Below are 25,384 nucleotides of genomic sequence, written 5' to 3' on the forward strand. Positions count from 1 at the left end.
TTGATGTAGTTAATGTTTGTACCAAGCTTGGGGATTCTATGTTTAATGAAGATGATATTTTTAGTTCCCCAAGTTTTGATATGCAAATTTATTATGATGATAGGATGCCTCCTACTTATGATGATTATATTGATGAAAGTGGGTTTGGAAGAGTGTCAACTTTAGGAACTAATGATCCCACTATTTTGGAGGGTGTTGAATCTTATTGTGATAACTATATAAGTGGATTTGGAGAGGTCATGACTTCATTTAGTAATGAATCCGCTATCTTGGAAGAGGTTTCAATCGATTATGATGAGAACAAAGTTGCTACTTATGATAATTATTGCGATGATACTTATGCTATAAAAGGTAGTGATGATTATATTTATAAAACTTGTCATGATTATGATTACCCCTTTTCTGAATTTTATTCTTTCAATGTGGAAACAATGTATAGTATTCGAGTTTCTTATGATACTCTCACTATTCCGAATGAGAAGAAAATTGCCTATGTGGAGAGTAATAAAAATTCTATGCTTGTAGATCATGAAAAGAATGCTTTATGTGATGGTTATATTGTTTAATTCATTCATGATGCTACTAAAAATTATTATGAGGGAGGAATATATGCTTGTAGGAATTGCAATAATATCAAGTTTCGTCTCTATGTGCTCAAAGTTTTGAAGTTATGCTTGTTTTGCCTTCCTATGCTAGTTGATTATTGTTCCCATAAGTTGTTTGCTCACAAAATCCCTATGCATAGGAAGTGGGTTATACTTAAATGTGCTAGTCATATTCTTCATGATGCTATGTTTATGTTTCAATTCTTATCTTTTATGTGAGCATCATTGAACCTAGCTAGGGGGCGTTAAACGATAGCGCTTGTTGGGAGGCAACCCAATTTTATTTTTGTTCTTTGCTTTTTGTTCCTGTTTAGTAATAAATAATTCATATAGCCTCTGTTTATATGTGGTTTTATGTTTTAATTAGTGTTTTTGACAAGTACAACCTTCGGGAAGACTTGGGTGAAGTCTTTGCGATCTTGCTGTAAAAAACTGAAAGTTTAGCGCTCACGAGATTAGTTGCCATTTTTCACTGGAGAGTGATTTTAGGTTGATTCTTTTTGCAGATTATTAATAGATAAATACCTCATGTCGATCAATTTATTTCAGAATTGTTTGAGTTCCATAAGTATACGTTTGAGCCATATTGCTACAGACTCTTCTGTTTTTGACAGATTCTATTTTCTATGTGTTGTTTGCTTATTTTGATAAATCTATGAGTAGTATCGGAGGGTATGAACCATAAATAAGTTGGAATACAGTAGATATTACACCAATATTAATTTATAATGAGTTCACAACAGTACCTAAGTGGTGATTTATTTTATTATACTAACGGAGCTTACGAGTTTTCTGTTAAGTTTTGTGTTGTGAAGTTTTCAAGTTTTTGGTAAAGATTCGATGGACTATGGAATAAGGAGTGGCGAGAGCCTAAGCTTGGGGATGCCAAAGGCACCCCAAGGTAATATTCAAGGACAAACAAGAGCCTAAGCTTGGGGATGCCCTGGATGGCATCCCCTCTTTCGTCTTCGTTCATCGGTAACTTTACTTGGAGCTATATTTTTATTCACCACATGATATGTGTTTTGCTTGGAGCGTCATTTTATTTTATTTTGTTATGATTGCTGTTTCAATAATATTCCAAGATCTAAAATTATTAAATGTTATAGAGTCTTCACATAGTTACATAATTATTCAACTACTCATTGATCTTCACTTATATCTTTTGGAGTAGTTTTTCCTTTGCTCTAGTGCTTCACTTATATCTTCTTAGAGCATGTCGGTAGTTTTATTTTGAAGAAATTGTTGAACTCTCAGGCTTCACTTATATTATTTTGAGAGTCTTTTAGAACAGCATGGTAATTTTCTTTGGTTATAAAATTAGTCCTACTATGATGGGCATTCAAGATGGGTATAATAAAAACTTTCATATAGAGTGCATTGAATACTATGAGCAGTTTCATACTTGATGATTGTTTTGAGATATGAAGATGGTGATATTAGAGTCATGCTAGTTGAGTAATTGTGAAATTGAGAAATACTTGTGTTGAGGTTTGCAAGTCTCATAGCATGCATGTATGGTAACCGTTGTGTGACAAATTTGAAGCATGAGGTGCTCTTTGATTGCCTTCCTTATGAGTGGTGGTCGGGGACGAGCGATGGTCTTTTCCTACCAATCTATCCCCCTAGGAGCATGCGCGTAATGCTTGGTTTTTTATGACTTGTAGATTTTGCAATAAGTATATGAGTTCTTTATGACTAATGTTGAGTCCATGGATTATACGCGCTCTCACCCTTCCATCATTGCTAGCCTCTTTGGTACCATGCATTGCCCTTTCTCACCTCGAGAGTTGGTGCAAACTTCGCCGGTGCATCCAAACCCCGTGATATGATGCACTCTATCACACATAAACTCCTTATATCTTCCTCAAAACATCCACCATACCTACATATTATGGCATTTCCATAGCCATTCCGAGATATATTGCCATGCAACTTTCCATTGTTTCGTTTATTATGACATGCTTCATCATTGTCATATTGCCTTGCATGATCATGTAGTTGACACCGTATTTGTGGCAAAGCCACCACGCATAATTTCATACATGTCACTCTTGATTCATTGCCCATCCCGGTACACCGCTGGAGGCATTCATATAGAGTCATACTTTGTTCTAGTAACAGGTTGTAATCTTTGAGTTGTAAATAAATAGAAGTGTGATGATCATCATTAATAGAGCATTATCCCGAAAGAAAAATAATAAAAAAAGAAAAGAAAGGCAAAAAAAGGCCAAACAAAAAAAGAAGAAGAAAAGAAATAAAAGGGACAGTGCTACTATCCTTTTTCCACACTTGTGCTTCAAAGTAGCACCATGATCTTCATGATAGAGAGTCTCTTCTGTTGTCACTTTCATATACTAAGTGGGATTTTTTCATTATAGAACTTGGCTTGTATATTCCAACAATGGGCTTCCTCAAATGCCCTTCTTTGTGAGCAAGCAAGTTGGATGCACACCCACTTAGTTTGTTTTGATGAGCTTTCATACATTTATAGCTCTAGTGCATCTGTTGCATGGCAATCCCCACTCCTCGCATTGACATCAATTGATGGGCATCTCGATAGCACGTTGATTAGCCGCGTCAATGTGAGACTTTCTCCTTTTTTGTCTTCTCCACGCAACCCCCATCATTATATTATATTCCACCCATAGTGCCACTAGTAGAAAAGGGGGCTTTGGTCCAGGCCGGGTAAGCCCATTAGTCCCGGTTCAGTCCAGAACCGGGACCAATGGGTGCATTTATCCCGGTTCGTGCGGCTAAGGCATTAGTCCCGGTTCATCTGGGCCCTTTAGTCCCGGTTCGTGCCACGAACCGGGACTAAAGGGTGTGATGCCCATTAGTCCCGGTTGGTGGCACCAACCGGTACTAAAGGTTAGACCTTTAGTCCCGGTTGGTGCCACCAACCGGGACTAATGGGCTTTGAGGCATTAGTACCGGTTCATGGCACGAACCGGTACTAAAGGTCCCATTTTCAAACTCTCCCCCCCCCCCCGTGGACCGCATTTTCAGTTTTAGAAAAAAGAAAAGAAAATGATGGAAATGTCAAAAAAAATAAAATAAAATAAGTTTCCCATGTGATATGTGGTCTAGTTGTTGGGAAAATTTACAAATATGAATTTCGACTTTATTTACAAAACTCTCTAGAATTTGTAAAATGGGCATAACTTTTGCATACGAACTCGGATTAAAAAGTTTTTATATGAAAAATCATCTATTTGAAAAGTTACATCCGATGGAGACGGCCTATGGCCTGTTTGCAAATTTGTAGAATCCTCAAATTCCAAAAGGAAAAAAAGTTATGCTCAAATTTCAGTTTTTTTAAATTTTCATTAAATCTGGTCAAACTACTTATTCAAGAAGTATTAGTGTTACTAAATAATTATTCAAGAATATTAGTGTTATTAAATAATTATTTCAGTTTTTTTGAATTTTGGTCAAATCTGGTCAAACTATGGTCAAACCATGGTAAAACAATGGTCAAACTACTTATTCAAGAAATATTAGTGTTACTAATTTTTTTTGTTTTTTAGAACAACAGTTTCAAACTCAAACAATGAAATGTGTGACTTCATGCTCAAGCTAAACTCCTGAGGGTTAATAGGATTGACATCTTACTATTGTCAGGAAAACAACGAGTGCAGACTTGGAAACGGGGGAGAATAGAACCCGGAAGTTAAGCGTGCTCAGGCTGGGGGAGTGGGAGGATGGGTCACCGTCCGGGAAGTTAGATGATTTGGAATGATGAGGGGTGATTAGAGATTAAATTGAGTAGTGATGATGGGTGATTAGAGATTAGAGGTTAAAATAATCCAGAAATTTGAAAATAAAAAAAATTTAAAAAAAGTTTCAAAAAAAATTTCAAATTTTTTTTCAAAAAAATCAGAAAATTTCCTTTAGTACCGGTTGGTGTTACCAACCGGGACTAAAGGTGGACCGGCCACGTGGAGGGCCTTTAGTCCCGGTTCTGGTTTGAACCGGGACTAAAGGGTCAGGGCATTAGTACCGACCCTTTAGTCCCAGTTCAGGAACCGGGACTAAAGGCCCTTACGAACCGGGACAACAGGCCCTTTTTCTACTAGTGTGCTATGTCCATGGCTCACGCTCATGTATTGCGTGAAAGTTGAACAAGATTTGAGATTACTAAAGTGTGAAACAATCGCTTGGCTTGTCATCGGGGTTATGCATGATGAGAGCATTTTTGTGTGACGAAAATGAAGAATAGCCAAACTATATGATTTTGTAGGGATAAGCTTTCTTTGGCCGTGTTATTTTGAGAAGACATAATTGCTTAGTTAGTATGCTTTAAGTATTATTATTTTTATGTCAATATTAAACTTTTGTCTCGAATCTTATGGATCTGGATATTCTTGCCACAATAAATAAGATTACATTGATAAATATATTAGGTAGCATTCCACATCAAAAATTCTATTTTTATCATTTACCTACTCGAGGACGAGCAGGAATTAAGCTTGGGGATGCTTGATACGTCTCCAACGTATCTATAATTTTTGATTGTTCCATGCTATTATATTATCCATCTAGGATGTTTTATATGCATTTATATGCTATTTATATGAATTTTGGGACTAACCTATTAACCTAGAGCCCAGTGCCAATTTTTGTTTTTTTCCTTATTTTTGAGTATCGCAGAAAAGGAAAACCAAATGGAGTCCAATTGACCTGAAATTTCACGGAGATTATTTTTGGACCAGAAGAAGCCCACGGAGTATCGGAGATGGGCTAGAAGAGTCACGAGGCACTCACGAGGGTTGGGGGCACGCCCTACCCCCCCTGGGCGCGCCCCCTTGCCTCATGGCTGCCTCGGGGACCCCCTGACTTGTTCCCGACGCCAACACCTCTTATATATACCCAAACTTCCAAAACATAACCTAGATCGGGAGTTCCGCCGCCGCAAGCCTCCGTAGCAACCGAAAACCAATCTAGACTCGTTCTGGCACCCAGCCGGAGGGGGGAATCCCTCTCCGGTGGCCATCTTCATCATCTCGGCGCTCTCCATGAAGAGGGAGTAGTTCACCCTTGAGGCTGAGGGTATGTACCAGTAGCTATGTGTTTGATCTCTCTCTCTCTCTCGTGTTCTTGATTCAGCACGATCTTGATGTATCGCGAGCTTTGCTATTATAGTTTGATCTTATGATGTTTCTCCCCCTCTACTCTCATGTAACGGATTGAGTTTTCCCTTTAAAGTTATCTTATCGAATTGAGTCTTTAAGGATTTAAGAACATATGATGTATGTCTTGCATGGGATACCCGTGGTGACAATGGGGTATTCTGTTGACCCACTTGATGTATGTTTTGGTCATCAACTTGCGGGTTGCGTGACCTTGGGAATCTATGCATAGGGGTTGGCACACTTTTTCGTCTTGACTCTCCGGTAGAAACTTTGGGGGACTCTTTGAAGTTCTTTGTGTTGGTTGAATAGATGAATCTGAGATTGTGTGATGCATATCGTAAAATCATACCCACGGATACTTGAGGTGACATAGGAATGTCTAGGTGACATTAGGGTTTTGGTTGATTTGTGTCTTAAGGTATTATTCTAGTACGAACTCTTGGATTGATTTAACGGAAAGAATAGCTTCGTGTTATTTTACTACGAACTCCTGAATAGATCGATCAGAAAGGATAACTTTGAGGTGGTTTCGTACCCTACAATAATCTCTTCCTTTGTTCTCCACTATTAGTTACTTTGGAGTGACTCTTTGTTGAGAGAACTTGCACTAGTGAAAGTATGAACCTTAGGCCTTGTTTCCTAGCATTGCAATACCGTTTACGCTCACTTTTATTACTTTCTACCTTGCTATTTTTATATTTTCAGATTACAAAAACCTATATCTACCATCCATATTGCACTTGTATCACCATCTCTTTGCCGAACTAGTGCACCTATACAATTTACCATTGTATTGGGTGTTTTGGCGACACAAGAGACTCTTTGCTAGTTATTTGGTTACAGGGTTGTTTAAGAGAGACCATCTTCATCCTACGCCTCCCACGGATTGATAAACCTTAGGTCATCCACTTGAGAGAAATTTGCTACTGTCCTACAAACCTCTACACTTGGAGTCCCAACAACGTCTACAAGAAGAAGGTGGTGTAGTAGACATCACACACCCCGAGGTAAAATGAGTCTATGTCTCAGTTAATGAAGGTTTGTATGTTACCATCTATATGTTACTACCCATTATGAAGGTAGTAACATGGACTAGTAACAAAAGCATGTTACTAGTCTAAGTTACTCCCACAATGACCAGCCTTAGTCTTAAACCCCATGAAGAAGTCCCATCGAAAGGAATAGCCATCCTCTACATGTGCGCCTATGTAAAATGAGTAAATGAGACAAAAAGAGAAAGAGACAAAGTAAAAAAAATCACCAGCCTTAGATCTAGCCCTATTGTATCAACGAACGATATTTCTACGTCGTGATTGATATGGGCTATATTATCAACCATGCTACGGAGGTAGAAGAGAATTTTTATTTATTCGCAGAGGTAGTAGTGGGTGGATATTCAACGAGGAGTGAAATGATGGTTGCTTCCTCGGTCAAACATAGAGAAAGGTGGGCCTCGTGATTTCACGGCTTATTAGTAATGATTACTGCATATACTCTTTGCCCATATATAATAACTGCGTGGTAGTACAGTAGTGCGCTATACTTTCAATAACCATGGTCAAAGAGAAGAGTTGCATGCACCCACGCACGTAGTGTACTAGTAGCACTCTTTGCATCTTTTGCGTCTTCCCCAACCACACACGTGACACGGTGGAGCTCATTTCTGCAAGATGATGCAGCCCACGTGATAATTTGATGCGTCTAGTAGTAGTTACTCACTTATAAATAATGGAGGGTCGGGAACCACGCATGAGCGGTGCCGCGTCATTTATAAATAATTTTTTTCTTCAGTGGCACATACGCAATATAAATAGGTTCATATGGAGAGAAAAGGAAACCGCTCCACTATATACATAGCCAGGACGAGTGTACACGGTTGCTTGCTGGGGTTAATCTCTTCACACTCTGTCGCACAAAATGACTGTGGCCACATCTCTAACATCCCGATAGGTCACGCCCGCCGGGGGAAGGGGTGGATGCTTAGTGTAGATGCAGTCGCCATTGCCGAGGGCGAAAACCCACTGTCGGCATGTCCCGATCAGGGGTCCCCGCCGTTCTCTCTCACAAAGCTGGTGAGGTTGCCATCGTCCCTTGCTCACTGCGGTGATGTGTGCAGTTGCCACCTCCCGCCGCCCTCCTCTAGGTTGAGCTACGTCCCGACATCCCTTAGGTACAACTACCTTTACAGCCGGCTTGCACCACTGCTCTAGCTGCCCACATCACTCCATGTGCATATTTCTCTACTTCTTTGCCCCGCACATACCTCTACTGGCTTCTATGTACTGTATTTGTGATGAGTTTATGTATGATAAACTAGTCCTAGTAATCTGATTCTAATCACGCTTCTTCAATTTCTTTGCCACAGGGATGCTCATCTCGATTTTGGTGAAACTTCACAAAATGATCCGATGGTCAAAGGGTTGCAAACTTCATTTCTTTGGAAGCTCCAACGTTGCGAGCAAATTAAAGCCTGGTTAGGGTTTACGGTTTAAGGGCTAGGGACTGCATGGATCGTTTTTTTGTTTAGCTGTCTCTGTTCCAAAATAAGTGTCAACTTTAGTAGTAGTAAAACTTTGTACTAAAGTTTGCATAAAGTTGAGACACTTATTTTGGAACGGAGGGAGTACATATTGGCTATGATCTGTCAATCATTGATATGCAATAGCATGCATGTTAGCCTCCTTTGTATTTGATGAAATGTTGCAACGGGCAACCTTGGATGCAAGATTACATGAAATAGAAGCTGGAAGCTTCATAGCATTGTACAAATTTATCTCGCTGATAAATTACAGTACGTACTATACTAGTACTATGTAAAGAGTTAGGTGCCGCACGGTGTCCAGAAAATGTGGTGATAATGTGAGGTGGGCCATGTAATCACTGAGCCTGCGTGTTTTCACTGCTCTCGCACTCCTCCGCTATAAGAATGGAGAAAATTGTAATCTAGTAGTACCTCCTTTCGCCGAAAGCGTGGGACATCCAGCAGTCCTACCACCTCAGTAATAATGACCAATGAGCCATCAAATCACATAGACCCTGCTGTAAGTTGGACGGACGAAGCAACCATCACTCTTGAATCCGCTTTTCTCTTCAACGCAGGCGCTAGTGAAAGGTCGTGTCCGCTCTGCCCGGGCATGAATGCGGCACCGATTCTTTGGAGCGGTGTTGACCGTTTTGGGCGAGAAGCACGCGCGGGCGATGGAGGGGCTTTGGGTGGGCCAGGCTAGTCAGGAGCGGGCGTGGCAGCGGTTCACCTGTCCCGACCAGACACTCGGAAACAAGAGGATGCACCGACTCTCGCGGCTAAATCGTACACTATACACCATCTCTCTGTAGGAGTAGGTCGATGTGTCGCTCTCTCTAACACACACATGTTGTTAAACACACACACACACACACACACACAGGTTCATAGAATAGGAATATCGTGCTAGTTACTTAGGGAACGTTTGGATCCTTAGCAAGAACATTTTATAGCCTAGCCGGGCAAGGTTAGGCGTTTGGAACTGTTAAAATATGTTAGCTTTTATGGGCTAGCTAGCTTGGGTGGTCTAGAAAAACTTGCTAGCTCAGGAGAGCCAGATCGGCTCGCTTCCGATGGAAAACTTCGCGCACTACAAGAAATATGTCAACTTGTGACCTTCTGTTAGTGACCCTGGAAGAATTGGTCATAGATCTATGACCATTTCAGACCAATTGGTCAAAAGTTGTTCGGGGGCTCCAAAACCTAAACTATAACGACCATTTTGGTCAGAAAGGTCGTAATTTCCTTACACGAAATGGTCATAAAGCAGATAGCATTGGTCTGCTGCCTTATTTCTAGCTGATCATGACCAATATAGATGGTCATAACCTTGTAAATTGTGGTGGGTTGCTATGACTAGGCGCCACCTCATCAGTTTTGCCCATGTGTCATGTCCATGTGGCAGTTTTTGCCCTAGGTTGTGAAGCAACCTATATTTCTGCCATTCCCAAAATTCCCAAAAAAATCTCATAAATTCTTTGGGTCATATCTTCATCAAATATGTAAAAATCCTTCCTTTACTAGTTCAAAACTAATTCAACAATATTCATTTTCCTATTCTGTTCACGACAGCACTTTATGAAGGAAGTGCTATTTATATATTATTGATTGCCCTCGGAATTTTTGGGCACTCTTTCCTATCCAAATCATTACCGCATGAAAAAATGCAGCTCCACTTGCCTAGCAAATCTTCCTTGGCAAATTTCCAAAGTTTTTGTCCATCTAGAAGCATTGTGAAGGAAGTAACTTTTTTATATATCCAAATGACATGAAATTTATACAGTTTCTTCATATGCCCAAATTATCACCCTCCTCCAAATTGCAGCTCAGGAAAATTATCTATGTGAGCCCAGGTTCAATTTATATTTTATGGCCAAATTGGCACGTTGCAAAGCAAGTGTTATCTAGACCCCTCCTATTAACCTCAAACTCTCTGGGCACTCTTCCATACCCAAATCATTGCCACATGATAATATTCAGCTCCATTTTCCTAGTCAATCTTTCTCAGGAAATTTTCAAAGTTTCTACCTCGAGAGAAGCTTTGTGAAGTAAGTACTAGCTAGGCTTACCCAAATGATCTGAAAATCTACCAAGGCATAACCATACCTATGTAACTTACCTACACCAAATTTGAGCTCATTTCATTCATCCAATTTCTCTCACTAGTTTTCCCAAGTTTCTGTCCATAGAAGAGCATTGTGAAGGAAGTACCACTTTGGCATGTCCAAATGGTATCAATTTTCTACGGTGCTTTCCAATGCCCAAATAACGATCCTCCACCAAATTTCAGCTCAATCCATTCATTATTTTGAGCCCAGCTTCAACATTCATATTTCTGTCTAGTGTGGTACTTTGCAAAGCAAGTACCACCTAGGATCCTCCTTTTGATCTGAAAATTTTCGAAGACATTCTCCTTAGTTGATGATCATCCTCAGCAAAAACTCACGCCCATTGGCCATGTGAATTTCCCGTACCGCTAATCAAACACTTGGCTGCTAATTCATGTTTGAGCATCGATCGGTCTCCTCATGAGAATCTTATGTTGTAATTTTCTTCCTAGAACATACCTGGGGAGTGCCCAACCCACTAGACATGACTAGGCTGCCCAGAACACATGGCAACGCCACGATCACGCAGTGACCACGCGTCAGGCATGCGAGTTTACGCGCTCTAGAGTTGGGGGCCTTGGCCACCGCCCAAACCTCGACGTATCGCCATCAAACCATGTATTTATGATTAAATAGGTACTTATTTAACTATGAATGATTTTTGCAAAAAATAAATAGTAAACTATGAGGCAGCTGCAGTTCAAATTTGACCCGCTTCCTACTAAATCGGCGGGAATTTGTCTTTTTCACCAGAGGTGGATCAAAACTTTTGACGCCCAACAATTTTGTCAATTGTGCATTAAATATGGCCTAGTATTTTATAAAAATGATTTGGTCCAATTTTGGAACAATTATTTGGGAGCTCCTTCACAAAAAAACCTCCTTTTGGGCACTCGAAAAATGGAAAATGGTTTTTTCGTCCAAAGAAAATGAAAACTTCCTTAGGCAACATTGTTTGCCATTCCAATATACACCCTTGAGCACAATATGGGATCATTTGAACAAATTATGCCATGAATGTAGCCATAAGATTGATCATTTGGCTTGAAAGCCATTGATCTCCACACGTGATAGCTCGTTTTTGAGAACACTTTTTTAAAATAATTGCCGTATTACAAGTTTGTTATTTTTCCTAGGAACTTGGCCACATATAATGACACAATGCGAAGGTTTCCCAATTTTTTGATTTTTTTGAATTTTTTATGCCCGTTTCAAAATGCGGTCAAAACGGCGGGAATGACCGTTCTTAGCTAGTGGTTGAATCTTGGAATTTTTTTGGTGTTTCTATGATTAAATAGATACTTATGTACCTAGAAATGATTTTTGGAAAAAATAAAGAGCAAACTACAAGGCAGCTACAGTTCAAATTTGACCCGCTTCCAACTTAATCAGCGGAAATTTGTCTTTTTCACGAGAGGTGGATCAAAACTTTTTACACCCAACCATTTGGTCAATTGTGCATTAAACATGGCCTAGTATTTTATAAAATTGATTTGGTCCATTTTTGCAACAATTATTTGGTAGTTCCTTCACAAAAAAACCTCCTTTTAGGCACTCGAAAAATGGAAAATGGTTTTTTCGTCCAAAGAAAATGAAAACTTCCTTAGGCAACATTGTTTGCCATTCCAATATGCACCCTTGTGCACAATATGAGATCATTTAAGCAAACCATGCCATGAATCTACCCATAAGATTGATCATTTGGCTTGAAAGCCATTGATCTCCACACGTGATAGCTCGTTTCTGAGAACACTTTTTTAAAATAATTGCCTTGTTACAAGTTTATTATTTTTCCTGAGAACTTGGCCACATATAATGACATAATGCGAAGGTTTCCCAATTTTTGATTTTTTGAATTTTTTATGCCCATTTCAAAATGCGGTCAAAACAGCGGGAATGACCGTTCCTAGCTAGTGGTTGAATCTTGGAATTTTTTTTGGTATTTCTCTGATAAAATAGATACTTATGTACCTAGAAATGATTTTTGGAAAAATTAAAGAGCAAACTATGAGGCAGCTGCAGTACAAATTTGCCCCACTTCCAACTGAATCGGCGGGAATTTGTCTTTTTCACGAGAGGTGGATCAAAACTTTTTACACCCAACCATTTGGTCAATTGTGCATTAAATATGGCCTAGTATTTTAGAAAAATTATTTGGTCCAATTTTGCAACAATTATTTGGGAGGTCCTTCACAAAAAAACCTCCTTTTGGGCACTCAAAAAATGGAAAATGGTTTTTTCGTCCAAAGAAAATGAAAACTTCCTTAGGCAACATTGTTTGCCATTCCAATATGCACGCTTGTGCACAATATGAGATCATTTGAACAAACTATGCCATGAATGTGGCCATAAGAGTGATCATTTGGCTTGAAAGCCATTGATCTCCACACGTGATAGCTCGTTTCTGAGAACACTTTTTTATAATAATTGCCGTATTACAAGTTTGTTATTTTTCCTAGGAACTTGGCCACATATGATGACACAACGCGAAGGTTTTGCATTTTTTTGATTTTTTTTGAATTTGTTATGCCTGTTTCAAAATGACACATTTCTTGGACCAATCAGAAGGCAGAACCTCCCTTCCCACGGATCACCCGCCTAAGCCGATCTGAGCCGTCCACACCATACAGATCCAACGTCTCCTAAACGCATGCTGGCCAACCAAACCCTAGCATCGTGCAGCACACTCCCCTCCCTCTCCCTCTCCCCGACGCATGCGGCGCCGCCTCCCTCTCCCCGACCCAGATCTCCCTCCCCGACCCAGACCTCCCTCTCCGCCGTCCCAACTCCTACCCCGCCGCCGGCCTCCCCCCAAGCGCCACTGCTCTTGACCTGCAACGACCAACGACGACGGTCCCCCGTCGCTGCCCCCTCCTTCCCCATCCCGCCGCGGCGAGGAGATCCATTCCCGCCGCCGCCGTTGCCCCTGCCCCCTTCTCCCCGATTCAGACCACATCCTCCCACCATAGCTCGCCGCCGGGCCTCCTCCTCCCTTCCTCGCAGATCCAGAGCACAAATCCAAACAGCACACCATTCGCCCGTTGGCTTCGCCCCTTCCTTCCCCTCACGCGCGCGACCTCGTCGTCGTCAGCGGCTCGGAGATCTCGCCTTCCCGCCGGCAGCAGCCATGGATGCCGTCGACTCCGTGGTGGACCCCCTCCGCGAGTTCGCCAAGGACAGCGTCTGCCTCATCAAGCGCTGCCACAAGCCCGACTGCAAGGGTAAGGACCAAAGACTCGCGCCTGCTCGTCTAGATCCGGTTCGTTTTCCTCTTTCGCCAGATCTGACACTGATTGGGCGCACAGAGTTCACCAAGGTGGCGGCGCGGACTGTGATCGGGTTCGTCGTCATGGGGTTCGTCGGCTTCTTCGTCAAGCTCATCTTCATCCCCATCAACAACATCATCGTCGGCTCTGGCTAGGTGCGAACACGTCTCCTCCGATCCCGTCTCCCTCTTGTTTGCACGGTTTAGTTAGACTTGGGTCCTGTTGTCTCGCGCTGTGATCTGTTGGATCTGCGGTGTGCGCGCACAGTCCTGCGATCTGACCAATATTTAGTAAGCTAGATTCTAGTAGATCCTTTTTTCCTCCAAATAGACCTGCCAATTTCTACCTTGTTAGGATAATTCGGATGAGTCAAGGGTAATCAGCTGTGGGGAACTGGGGTCATGCTTAAGTCATTGCCGCTAGTTGCCTCCGCAGGACAAACATTGGGGGCATAGGCTGGTTCCTCACCACACAATTTGGGAAAAGAGGAGCTTTTGCAATGTTTCGCTGTTTCTGCACATACCACCAGTTCACCCAAGTTGGTGTCGATTCAGTGCATCTAAATTGGCACCTACTGAGTAGACAGGTTACATACCAATGTTTGTCCATGGTTCGTGCTATGTGTCGATGTATTCTTCATTCTTTAATGCACCTGTGTTCACGCATGGCCAGCTTTATGTATTCACAATATAAAGTTGATCTATACACGCATGGCAAGCTTTTTTCAAATAAGAAAATAGGTAGGAGTCAAAATATTGTAGGACACGTGTTATGCAGTGTTGATCTATACTTTAATGCACCTGTGTTCACGCATGGCCAGCTTTATGTAGCAGTGTCGCGTGTGACCTCAAAAAGGCTTTGAAAATCCTGATTGAAAATGAAGATGGTACTACTGATTCTCAGACCAGGAACGTTGTGTTTCTTGAGCTCTTCCAATCCATTTCTTAGAATCCATGCTGGTGGTGTCTTCTACAATATGTGCATTATTCTATTTACCATGTTAGCTATGGCCGACCAGTCTGTTCTATCTGTTTCATGTGGTCGTCCGATATTGGTGGTGCCAACTGCCGTTTCTTTGCTAGCTGATGTCAATAGTCTTTTGGTTCATACCGCTTAGTGCCTCATATATGAAAGCTCTTTCTGGGTTTTTCAATTTCTCTTCCCCCTATCTTTTGCTGACTACACTGATTATATGCCTGTTCTACACCGATGCTCTTTTTTTATGCTGGTCCTATGTCATGGGTGTTAATATCTACTACCTATTTACTGCTTATTGTGCAAAATCTTTTGGTTATTGTAAATCATTCCCTGCTGTATAAAGTTTGGTTTTAGTCTATTGCATTTTGTTGGTTCCTATCTTGTCAATGTATACAACAATATGCTTTCTTGGTGGCCATTTGTGCTTCACATTTTTTGGGTATACTACTTCTCTAATGAGTGGGTGCATCTCTTCTTTGTTTTATCATTCTATATTGTTTTCCTAACCTTTTTGGTATTCTGCTTTCTCCTTGCAGATGGCAAGTTTGTTGGTTCCTATCTTGCCAATGTCTACAGCAATGTGTGCGTCCTCTGTCTCATCTGCGGCATTACCGTAGGGCAACTCATAATGGGCCTATCAAGAGGTTGATTTCAGTGCCATTCTGATAAATATATTTTTAGCCCTATGAATTGAAAAATGAGTGCTTCTTGGTTGTTTCTGTTGTTGGTCCAGAAGATTCTTGGTGCTTTTAGTACAGTACTATACTATGCTCCTTGGCACTTCTTGTTGTGTTAACTAAATGGTTTAGTCCTGCGCTTCATAGAAGCAGTTTTAACTAAATGTAATGAACTAATTAAGTGCCTTCTTTTATTGTTGGCTAATCCTTTGGTTTTATCGCATGCTACATTCTACTCTCTCCATTCCTAAATATAAGTCTTTCTAGACATTTCAAATGGGCTACAACATACGGATGTATATGATGATATGCTACCACTCTAATAAGTCCAAGCACTATAAACCCTATGAACTTAATAATGATACTCTGCATGCTATGAGTAAAGTGCTCTATTTTCTTGCGTCACCTTGTATGAATGAGTATATCTTCTTAACTATCTGGGGACAAAAACCATTGTATTAGCTGAATTTGTGTTATCTTTCTAAAGAACTTGTCCTTTTTTTGAATGTTCTGTTCATAATATATTGGCTCCAGTGTTTTGATTCTTCTCTTCTGATTCATGTAACAGGGCGACGGCCGAAGGCATGATGATAGTTCTATTGATGTCCTAGTGTAGCGAAGGTAGCCTAGTCGACTATGGTCGCATAGTTAGTCATGCATACAGTTTCATCTGACTGGAGCAGGAGCCCAGTTTGTGCTGATTGTCAATTCTCATTGTGATTGTCCCTATATCTGTGTGACTGATTGTATTTTATCTGTGTTGTAACTGTGTCATGAAATAAGGAGCCCAGTATATTTGTATGACTGTTATTGATTCTCGCAGTTGTTATTTGAAATATTACTTGTGTTTTCTGTCTGTTCTTATTTAAACATGGTTATTTATTTCTGTCAAATTGTAATCTGAATAATATGATGCTACCAAAAGGGTCTCACTTTAATAGAACCTGACAACTGGGACCCATCTGACTAGTGGACCCTTCTTTTGGGAAAAAAGAAAACTAAATTCGTTTAGACAAAAAGGCCACAACCCAACAATAAAAAGGCTGCAATATTGGACTTGGCCCATGAACCCAACCAAAAATTGAGAGACAGAAAAAAACACAAATAGGCTGAATTGTTGGGCTAGGCCCATGTAGAAAATCGAATTGGACCGGGCTGAATCTTGTGCCACATCAGATTGCCACGCTGGATGCCTACGTGGCCTGGGGAGGTTGCTAGTGACCAAAATGCCACAGTAGATGTATTTTGGTCATAAACGTCTTCGACCATTCCAGAAGAAAGGTCGCTATAGTCAGTTTATGACGGCCAGCTTTTGACCTTATGTTTTTGGTCACAAAAAGATCACAAATGGAAATTTGTGACCATTCAGTGACCAATAGTGGTGGTCACAAGTTGACATATTTCTTGTAGTGGCGTACTACCTCCGTCCTGGTTTGTTGGTCCCCATTGTATTTCATGTCAAATTTTGACCATAGATTTAACTAACAAAATGTTCATGCATGTCACAAAAAATTATATTAATTTGTATTTCACGTACTAACATTTTTCTTATTCATTTTTTTGTTTCACCCTCTGACTAGTGGGACCCAACGTACTACGTGGAGAGAGGTAAGGTGACTAAGGCTGCATTATTTCTGTACGACCAACACTGCTTTAAATCCCAAAAGACCTTACCACCAAAGCCACATGACACGATTATGATTTAAATCCCAATGACTCCCATGCAAAAAAAAACACGGCATGCTTGTCACATGAATGCAGGAATGTATAGAAGGATACTTTCCTCTCGTTAAACATAACGTGAGGGTGGTGTAGCTGGTTAGCATGTTCGCTCATCAAACTAGAGGTCTCAGGTTAGATAACCACACTTGAGCATAATTTTGTTTTTGTTCGACTTCTTTCTTCCACCCAATGACAGGTAGGCCCTGCATGACAAAGAGAGAAAGTAATATGGGGCGGTGCTAGGAGGATTCTTTAACCGGTCAAAATGGATGGATACAGAGCTATACGATCTCGGCCTCAACGCTTGTTTTCTAGGGTTTGCACTCTTCACACACTCTCTCCACTATATATATATAAATACATGCTGGAGCCTCAGCACTTTTAGTTGCTCTCTTCACACTCTCTCACCCTCTCCAGATCTAAACAAAACTTCGTTGGCCTCTTTCTCTCCCCTCACTGATGGTCAAGGAGCCGGCAGGATCCGTCTGCCAGGAAGGGAAGGAGGCTTAACGCTGTCGCCATTGGCGAGGGAGGGAATCCACTACCGGCGCAACTGTTCTCTTTCACCTAGCGGTGGCGCGGGAGGGCCTCTGGCCCCTTCTTCCTTGCCGCCGTACATAGTGTGGGCAGAACGGCCTCCGGTCGCTCACCGAACCACACCCCAAGAACCTTAAGGTATAATTTACTTAATTTCACATGCATTGCTCTAGCTGCATGTGGGCTTTTTCTGCTTCTGCACTCGAATCTTGGTGTTGGATCAAACAGGAAAGTAGTGGGGAAAGTTGTATAGCATGAATCTAGGACGTGGTTTAAAGAGGAAAGGAGTGGGGGAAGTAGTGGGAAAAGTTGTATCGCATGAATCTAGGACGTGGTTCAAAAAGGAAAGGAAGGGGGGAAAGTAGTGGGGAAAGTTGCATAGCATGAATCTAGGACGTGGTTCAAAGAGGAAATGAAGGGGGAAACTAATAGTACAGACTAGCTATCTAGCACCTATTTTGGTTGAAAAGGCAAAACATTGACAAATGTAGTACGCACATCTGTAATGAACTGATCTTTTTATTTTGGGGGCAAGGCTGTAGAGTTTCAGTAGGACTAGATTTGCTGCGCTCACATAGGGAAAGGTGTCTAAAGATAACAAAACTGGGACCAGCACAAATATGCTGCTTGGTTGTTTGTTCTTTGTTGCAACAGATTGTGCATCACCCCTTCATACATCGGTGGATGCACATGGTGATGGTGAGGGCGAGTCCATTGTCCCGTGCAACTCTTTAGCTGTTGTTAATCTAAGGCCTTGTTTGGTTAAAAAGTCCTAGGACTTTTTTTAGGCCCAACTAAAAAGTCCCTAATCCCTACCTTCTTGGTTCCGAGGACTATACATGGACTAGAGGTTATTTAATGACATGCTAAAAGGGTTATCTACTTCACCTCGTTGCTATTGTGACCTTTTGTTGCACTGCATAAAACACTTTTGTTTTAAGAGTGTTTTGTGCAGTTCAACCAAAATGTCACACCGACTACGTTGCTTGATTACTTGATCTTAGTGGAACTGCACAAGAGGAGATCTTACTTCCTATCTGTGTTGGAAAATTTGGTTCAGATCTTCTTCTTGTGAGTTGTTTGAATTCCGCATCATGAGAGGTCAGTACTAGCCTTCTTTCACACGATTATGCAGTGTGCTTTCATATGTTGTGCTACTTGTACGGTATTGTTGCTTGATTTTAGTGAACTACACAAATGGAGACAAGACTGCCAATCTGTATGTGCACTGTAATATCCCATTCAGTTAAGATAAGGATATTTTGCACAACTTTTGGCTTGTATTTTGTCACTTTCATTAGAAAATTAATGTCGTTGTTTAGTACTATACTTGTGCTCCCTAATTGACATACCAAATCATACATTGAAGGCGAAGCTTGTCTGTTATTGAACCAAGTGATGAAGGGGAAGAACAAGCGGAAGAAAAACAAAAATCAACTCCCGGTGCTGTAATGAAGCACTGGAACTGTGATGACACAAGTAATGATATAGTTTTGCATATTAATTTATTGCTATGGCTGGAACGAGGAATTGTTTTGCCACTGATTTGATGCCACTCTTAATGTAATATGTAATTATCTCTACTTGTGCAAACAGGGATCTTCTTTGAAGATACCATATATTTTAGTGGAACTGCACCAGAAGATGTTGGAAACATTAAACTAATCGAGGAGTATATAGTAAGCATGGCAACCGCAGTAGATAACAACAGATGGTTCTGGAGAAGTGCTTGATCTGTGTGCTCTACACAATAAGCCTCTTCACAAAGGTTGTTACTCCCCACGGATTTCATCCATATGATTGAGCTTTGTCATCTCTATTGGTGTTGTGCTACTGTTTAGATATTGTCATGAGAAAGTGGTATTTTCCTTGAGAAGTGCTTCATTTGTGTTGTTTCAAATATTTCCTTTCCATTTTTTCGAGCAAACAGGGATGCTAGCCTTTAGTTGTCCTCTTGTCTTTGCAAAACAGGATCATCCTCCTCTAAAGAAGAATATGGAGTACGTGTAGTGACTAGTTCCGATTATGCCAGGATGAAGAAGCCATGTCTATCTTCTCATCAGAAGGAGCAGTTGAAGGATGGTTACATTACTCCCACGAGACCAAACTAACTTCAGCTCGAAGGCTGACAGATCTCCATCTTTTTTGCTGTGATGCGCAAGTACAATGTTGTTCTAGGATTCTTTCCGGTGAGTTCCATTTTTAGAAGTGTGCTCTACATGGAACATGTAGGTGCCTGTTTTAACTATCAATTCACAGTACAGTTTGCTTTATACTAATCACTTATTTTGTATTTGTGCAAACAGGGGTGCTCAGCTTGATTTCATGGGAACTGCACAAAATGTTCATGAATACATCGAATCATTCATTTCCACCACAAGAAAGGAGGTGCCGATATGTTCAAGGCATTTCAACATATAAAGGTGAAATCATACAAGCTATGCGTGAATTTGGTTGATTTTGGTGGAACTGCACAAAAAGAACAACTGGTTTATTGAGCACGAGGTGCCATGTCAATGTCTGAACTGATGGCAATCCCTGCCCATTCCACAATCATAGGCGTTTGATATTTTGGAATGGGAAAACCTTGTTAAAGTTTGCTCATTGATGTATGCAAAACAACACACATTTGACATTCTGGAATGGGACAACCTTGTCAAATTTTGCTCATTGATGTTAGCAAGAAGACATGTGTTTGATATTTTCGAATGGGACGCCCTTTGTTGTCAGCAGCATCGATCGATTTTTCTTTATTGTTTAGTTGTGAAGTAAATATTGGCTTTAACATGTGAATCGCTGAGATGCATAATCATCGATTGTTTTGAATGTTCTCTATGAATTACTAGGCCTGTGTGTTTGATTGCAATGTACAGGAATGCTAAAAAGCAACTCAAACTCTTTGTACTCCCGTGTTCCTTTTTACTTAGGACATTAGATTTCTTTCAAGTCAGTTGATTTTACATTGTGAATGTAAAATACTTTTTTCTAAAAGAATGGTCAAAGTAGAGATACTTTGACTGCAGACAAAACGTGTATACAGACTAAAAAGGACCGGATGGAGTACATGTGAAACTGCTGCAAACGAGGTTATCACCCTGGGAATAATCCTAGTAAATTTTTTTGCATGTTCATCCAACGCCAGTGATACAAGAATTCGAACTAATCACACTAAATTCATTCATACATGGTCAGATTTCATATAAACATGCCTGTCGGTGTTCTGGGAATGGGGGTCCCCAGACTTGCCTGCCTGCGGCCTGCGGCGTGGCTCAAGCGGGGGCCCAGCGCGGCCCATCTTCATCAGCTCAAGCTCAAAGACCCTCGCGAGGGGCCAAGCCTCATGGGCGGACGACAGGAAGCTTCCTCAGAGGCAGCCTCATCAAGAAGGCTCGCGAGGAGGCGGAGAGATCAAGGCAGGGGTACCTCGCGAGGAACCCGTGACGCAAGCCATGACGATCGAGACCAAGCGGGCTCCAGGCGGGCACCGGCCTGCGCAGTTTCCTTGTTTCCCCTTTGGTGCAAAGGGGGCAAGCACAGGCCATGGCATTAGGCAAAGGTTACCATTCTGGTGCAACGAGACCAAGACCAGCCGGACGGCAGGACGGAGGTCACCGTGGAGCCCAAGACGGCTTCATCGCCAGTGCATTTGCCAGCCGAAGACCACCTTTGGTCCGGATAACTTGTACCAGATGTTCCCCTTTGAAATGGCCAATTATTGGTGCCCTTCCTGCTCATTATTTGGGGAGAGGCCCAGGGCCTCTATAAATAGAGCTAGCCACCACAGAGTAGAGGGAGACCCCCGGAGAGATCTGGTAGAACCCCAGCAGAGAGAGAGAGAGGCGACTAAACTCACCCTAGCAGTTCATCGCACCAGCTCAAGAACACCTCTCGCGAGGCTGTTCTTCCCTTGTACTGTCCATCATCAGCCCCAGAGGCAATCCACCAAACCACACACTAGAGTAGGGTATTACACCACAACGGTGGCCCGAACCAGTATAAACATCGTGTCTCTTGTGTTGTTCATCATTTTCATCTTTGTTCGCACGAGAGGATCGGACGTAGATCGATAGGGGAGAGATCTCCGTGCTCACCCTAGTGTTCGAACCTCAAGGGTCTGCCAGAACCCGAAACCCGACAATGCCAGATTTCATTACATTTCAAACATTCTTCAACTAAAAAGGGGTGTGCTGGAGGTATAATTAATTAAACGAATCTACCCACCCATGTCCGGCTGAGCAGAAGAGAAGCTTATTCTCCAGCGGACTAAGCTTCAGTGACTTAAATGCAGGTGCAGTTGCGTAACTTACATGTTGCCCAGATGCCTTTTGGGCCCACGTGTCAGTGACCCAGCTGCACTAGCAGTTAAGTAACTCAAGCAGTGTCCTTCTCCAACATAGCTCTCCGACTCCATGTCGCCACCAAGAAGCTAATCGGCCGTCAATGGTCAACCCGCCTAGCTTGGCTTCAACTGGAGGGTAGCAGCGGTGGCCTTACTTGGACCTGAGCGGCGGCGACCTACCATGTTCTACTCTTCCTCGTTTTTTGTGTGCCGCGACCTCGTTGGCAGCGGGGCGGGGCCTCGACGGTGCCGGCTATGTCCTCTGTCTTATTGCCGGCGGGGTGGCGCCTCGGCGGAGCGGGGGAAATCCTCCCCCTCGTTGCAGGTAGGGTGGGGCCTCGTTTAAGGCGGCGATGTCCTATGCCTCGTTGTTGGCTGGCCGGGGCCTCGGCGGAGTAGGGCCTCGCCGAAGCTGGCGACGTCCTCCGCCTCAATGCCGGCGGGGCGGGGCCTCGGCGGAGCCGGCGGTGTCCTCTGCCTCGTTGTTGGCACCGCGGGGCCTCGTCGATGCCAGCGGAGCGGGGACTCGTTGGAGCCGGCATTGTCCCCTGCCTCATCCTTGGTCTCGCCAAACAGCGCCTCACCCGCTTCATCGCCCTCTTTGTAGGCGGCCGCAGCCACCGCTACCCGCATGCGGTACCGCCAGCGCTCGAGGCGGCCCTCGTGGGTGGAGCGGTACGAGTCGAGCAACGCCTCCTGCTCTGCCCGCTCCGCAGAGATCTGCTCCTCCGCCTGCAGGTGCTCCTGGAGGAGATGGTGGATGTAGGCGGCATCGGCCTGTGCCTCCCGGAACTGCTCCTCATGCTTCTGCCTAACCGTGTCCATGTATTGGGCACGAGCCTCGCCGATGGTCATGGTGCAATGCACCGGCGAGGTTGGCGCGGAGGAGGGGGTTGGCGCCGGATCATCGACTACCATGTTATCCATTGGGACGTCGTCATCCTCCGGCTGCCTGCCGGCCAGCCAGTCGGCAACAATGGCTGCCATCTCCTTGTGGTCCGTCGTCCGCCCGTCCCAAAGAGCGCTGGAGCACAAGGAAGCCATGGTGGGCAGTAGTGGTGTGGATAGGAGAAAGGGAATGGAGGCGAATGACTGCGGCTATGGCCCGCGTAGCAGTTTATATAGCAATGGTGGGCGGCAGAGGGACGGACGTGTGGCACCGGAGTAGCCGCCTCGGCAACCGCATATCATTAATGTGGGCGGCAGACGGACAGACGGACAAGACTTGTGTCATTTGAAGGAGGAGCAATCGCCTGCACCGGGAACCGGGGAGGGTGGCGCTGACTGTTTCAGGCGGAAAGCGCGAGCAAAGGAGGCGGTCTGGGTGGGCCACGGCAGTCAGACTCGTGCTTGGCAGCGGGTCGGTCCAGCAGCCAGGCATGCTGGCTCGCCAGCGAGCTCGCCGAGCTAAGCGTCGACAATCAGACGATGGATGTAGCTTCCGACCAGGAGCCGACGCCACTGTCCAAGCCGGTTCATGCCGTGTTCATGATAGAGCAGGTGTGGCCACACTTCGACGCCCTAATGACGGAAGAGCTACCAGCGTAGGAGGACCTATGATGCAACCTTCGTCTCCTCAACGAGCACCGGTGAAGAAGCGAACGACAATGCCATCGCAGACATGTGGCCATATGATCCTGGCTTCCCGAATTTGCAGCGGGCGCTGTATCAGACCATCCGTAGGGCCCGTGAGGCCCTCTCCACCGTCCTTCGCGTTGTTGCGCTCGCTGTGGCGCTGCCGTCTCGCGTTGTCAACTTGGTCAATGGACATGAGGAATGAGGAGATGACTTTACTTGGAGAGGATGACAGTGGGGACCCACCAGGGCCATAGCCGCACGTAGGCAAGTGCCTCCTTATTATACACAACTATAATATTTTTTGCTTCCTCCTGGTTTCCTGACATCACGGTCAAACACCATTGTCAACCTATGTAGTCAATAAACAAGATAATTCCACAAGGAGTGGCCGACAGCTGGGACCAAGCAGCTCGAGCAGTATTTGTGTTTTTGAGGTGTGAGCACTGTAGAGTTTTCCTTGAGCGATGTTTTCGGTGTTGTTTAGAGGAGAGCAGGGTATTAACTGGGCGGGCTATGGCCCGTCTAGCCCAGGCCAGATATCCAGCCAGATATTATTTTTTTCAAGCTAAAAATGGCTAGCCCAGCTATACTTTTTCTTGAGGAATACCCAGGCAAGGTCAGCTTGTTATTCTCCGCCCCGCTGGGCTGCAAATCTTTCCAAGGAGGGATGCATTAGGCTTAACAAGGAAATAGGCTTTAAGAAATAGTAAATGGGACGTCATTATAAAAACTGGGCAGTAACTATAAAAAAATGCACCAAACACGTAATTAGTTTATAAATTTTTTTGGATTTTGAAAAAAATTTATTTCATTAATTGTTGCGTGCGCAATGTTTCGTTGGAATTTTACGTAATACAAATTTATATTAAAATTGTATTTAATTTGACAAGAAATTTCAGGATAAAACTATTTCGGATTCCATCAAAATGTGAGAAATTTTATTGAATTCTGTTTTGAATGGTTGGTTGAAATTATTAATCGTTGTCCTATCTAGAAATGGGCTGTACTTTTAACAGATTGTAAATGGGCTGTAGTAAATTCCATTAGAATTCAAAAATGGGTTGTACATTCTTGCAAATCGCAAATGGGCTATAAGTTCTCTGCCACACTTGTGGGCCTACTAAGTTGACACATCCCCTAAAAAAAGTAAGTTGATGCGTATGCAAGACTTTGTCACCTTATAGTCAACACACGGTTCTAGCAGCAGTGGCCTTTGGATGTCCATCCAACGGATGTCGTGCTTCTTCTTCAATCTCAGATATTCTAGCTTCAGCCGCCCAAAAAATGATTCCTCCCCCTGAAATTTGGGGCGCACCATTTCGAAGGCTGACCTCTGGGCCTACTAAGTTGACGCGTACCAAGGGCTTTGTCAACTTAGAAAATACAAACGATTCTAGCTGCAGAGACCATACGATGTCCATCCAACAGCCGGAGTGCTTCTTCAACCTCTGGTCTTCTTGCTCCAGCCACCCAATCCAACGCCGGTGGGACTGCCTACTCCCGCCTCCCGTGGCCAGTTGTGCTACCGCACAGGCCACACCGCCCCATCCTACTGCATTGCTGGCCATGCCATTCCTTACTCACCCACACCTCTTGTTACTTTTCGGCAACGGTAGCCGGAGCAGTAAACCCTCGTACTGCCCACTGCATGGGCAACTGTCGTGGTTCTAAGTCTGACATTAATGTAGGGGGGTAGGTATGGAGAGGCAAGATCTTAGCTATGGAGAAGTTGTAAGCACACGAGGTTTACGAGTTCAGGCCCTTCTCGGAGGAAGTAATAGCCCTACGTCTCGGAGCCCGGAGGCGGTCGACTGGATTATGCATGTATGAATTGCAGGGGTGCGAACCCTTTACACTGAGGAGGGGTGGCTTATATAGAGTTCGTCGGACCCCTTCGACCCTTAGTTGTGCAGGG

At 43.3% G+C, this 25,384-nt stretch overlaps 1 protein-coding gene across 1 annotated transcript; it reads left to right on the plus strand.

Annotated features, from left to right (window-relative positions):
• Positions 1–13,499: 13,499 nt before the first annotated feature.
• LOC125525964 (protein transport protein Sec61 subunit gamma-like) lies at positions 13,500–13,793 on the plus strand. The gene is made up of 2 exons (XM_048690965.1): positions 13,500–13,593; positions 13,678–13,793. Exons 1-2 carry the CDS (start codon positions 13,500–13,502, stop codon positions 13,791–13,793), a joined length of 210 nt encoding a protein of 69 aa, XP_048546922.1.
• The last annotated feature ends 11,591 nt before the right edge of the window (positions 13,794–25,384 follow it).

This window comes from Triticum urartu, chromosome 7 (genome assembly GCF_003073215.2).
Source record: "Triticum urartu cultivar G1812 chromosome 7, Tu2.1, whole genome shotgun sequence".
NCBI lineage: Eukaryota > Viridiplantae > Streptophyta > Magnoliopsida > Poales > Poaceae > Triticum > Triticum urartu.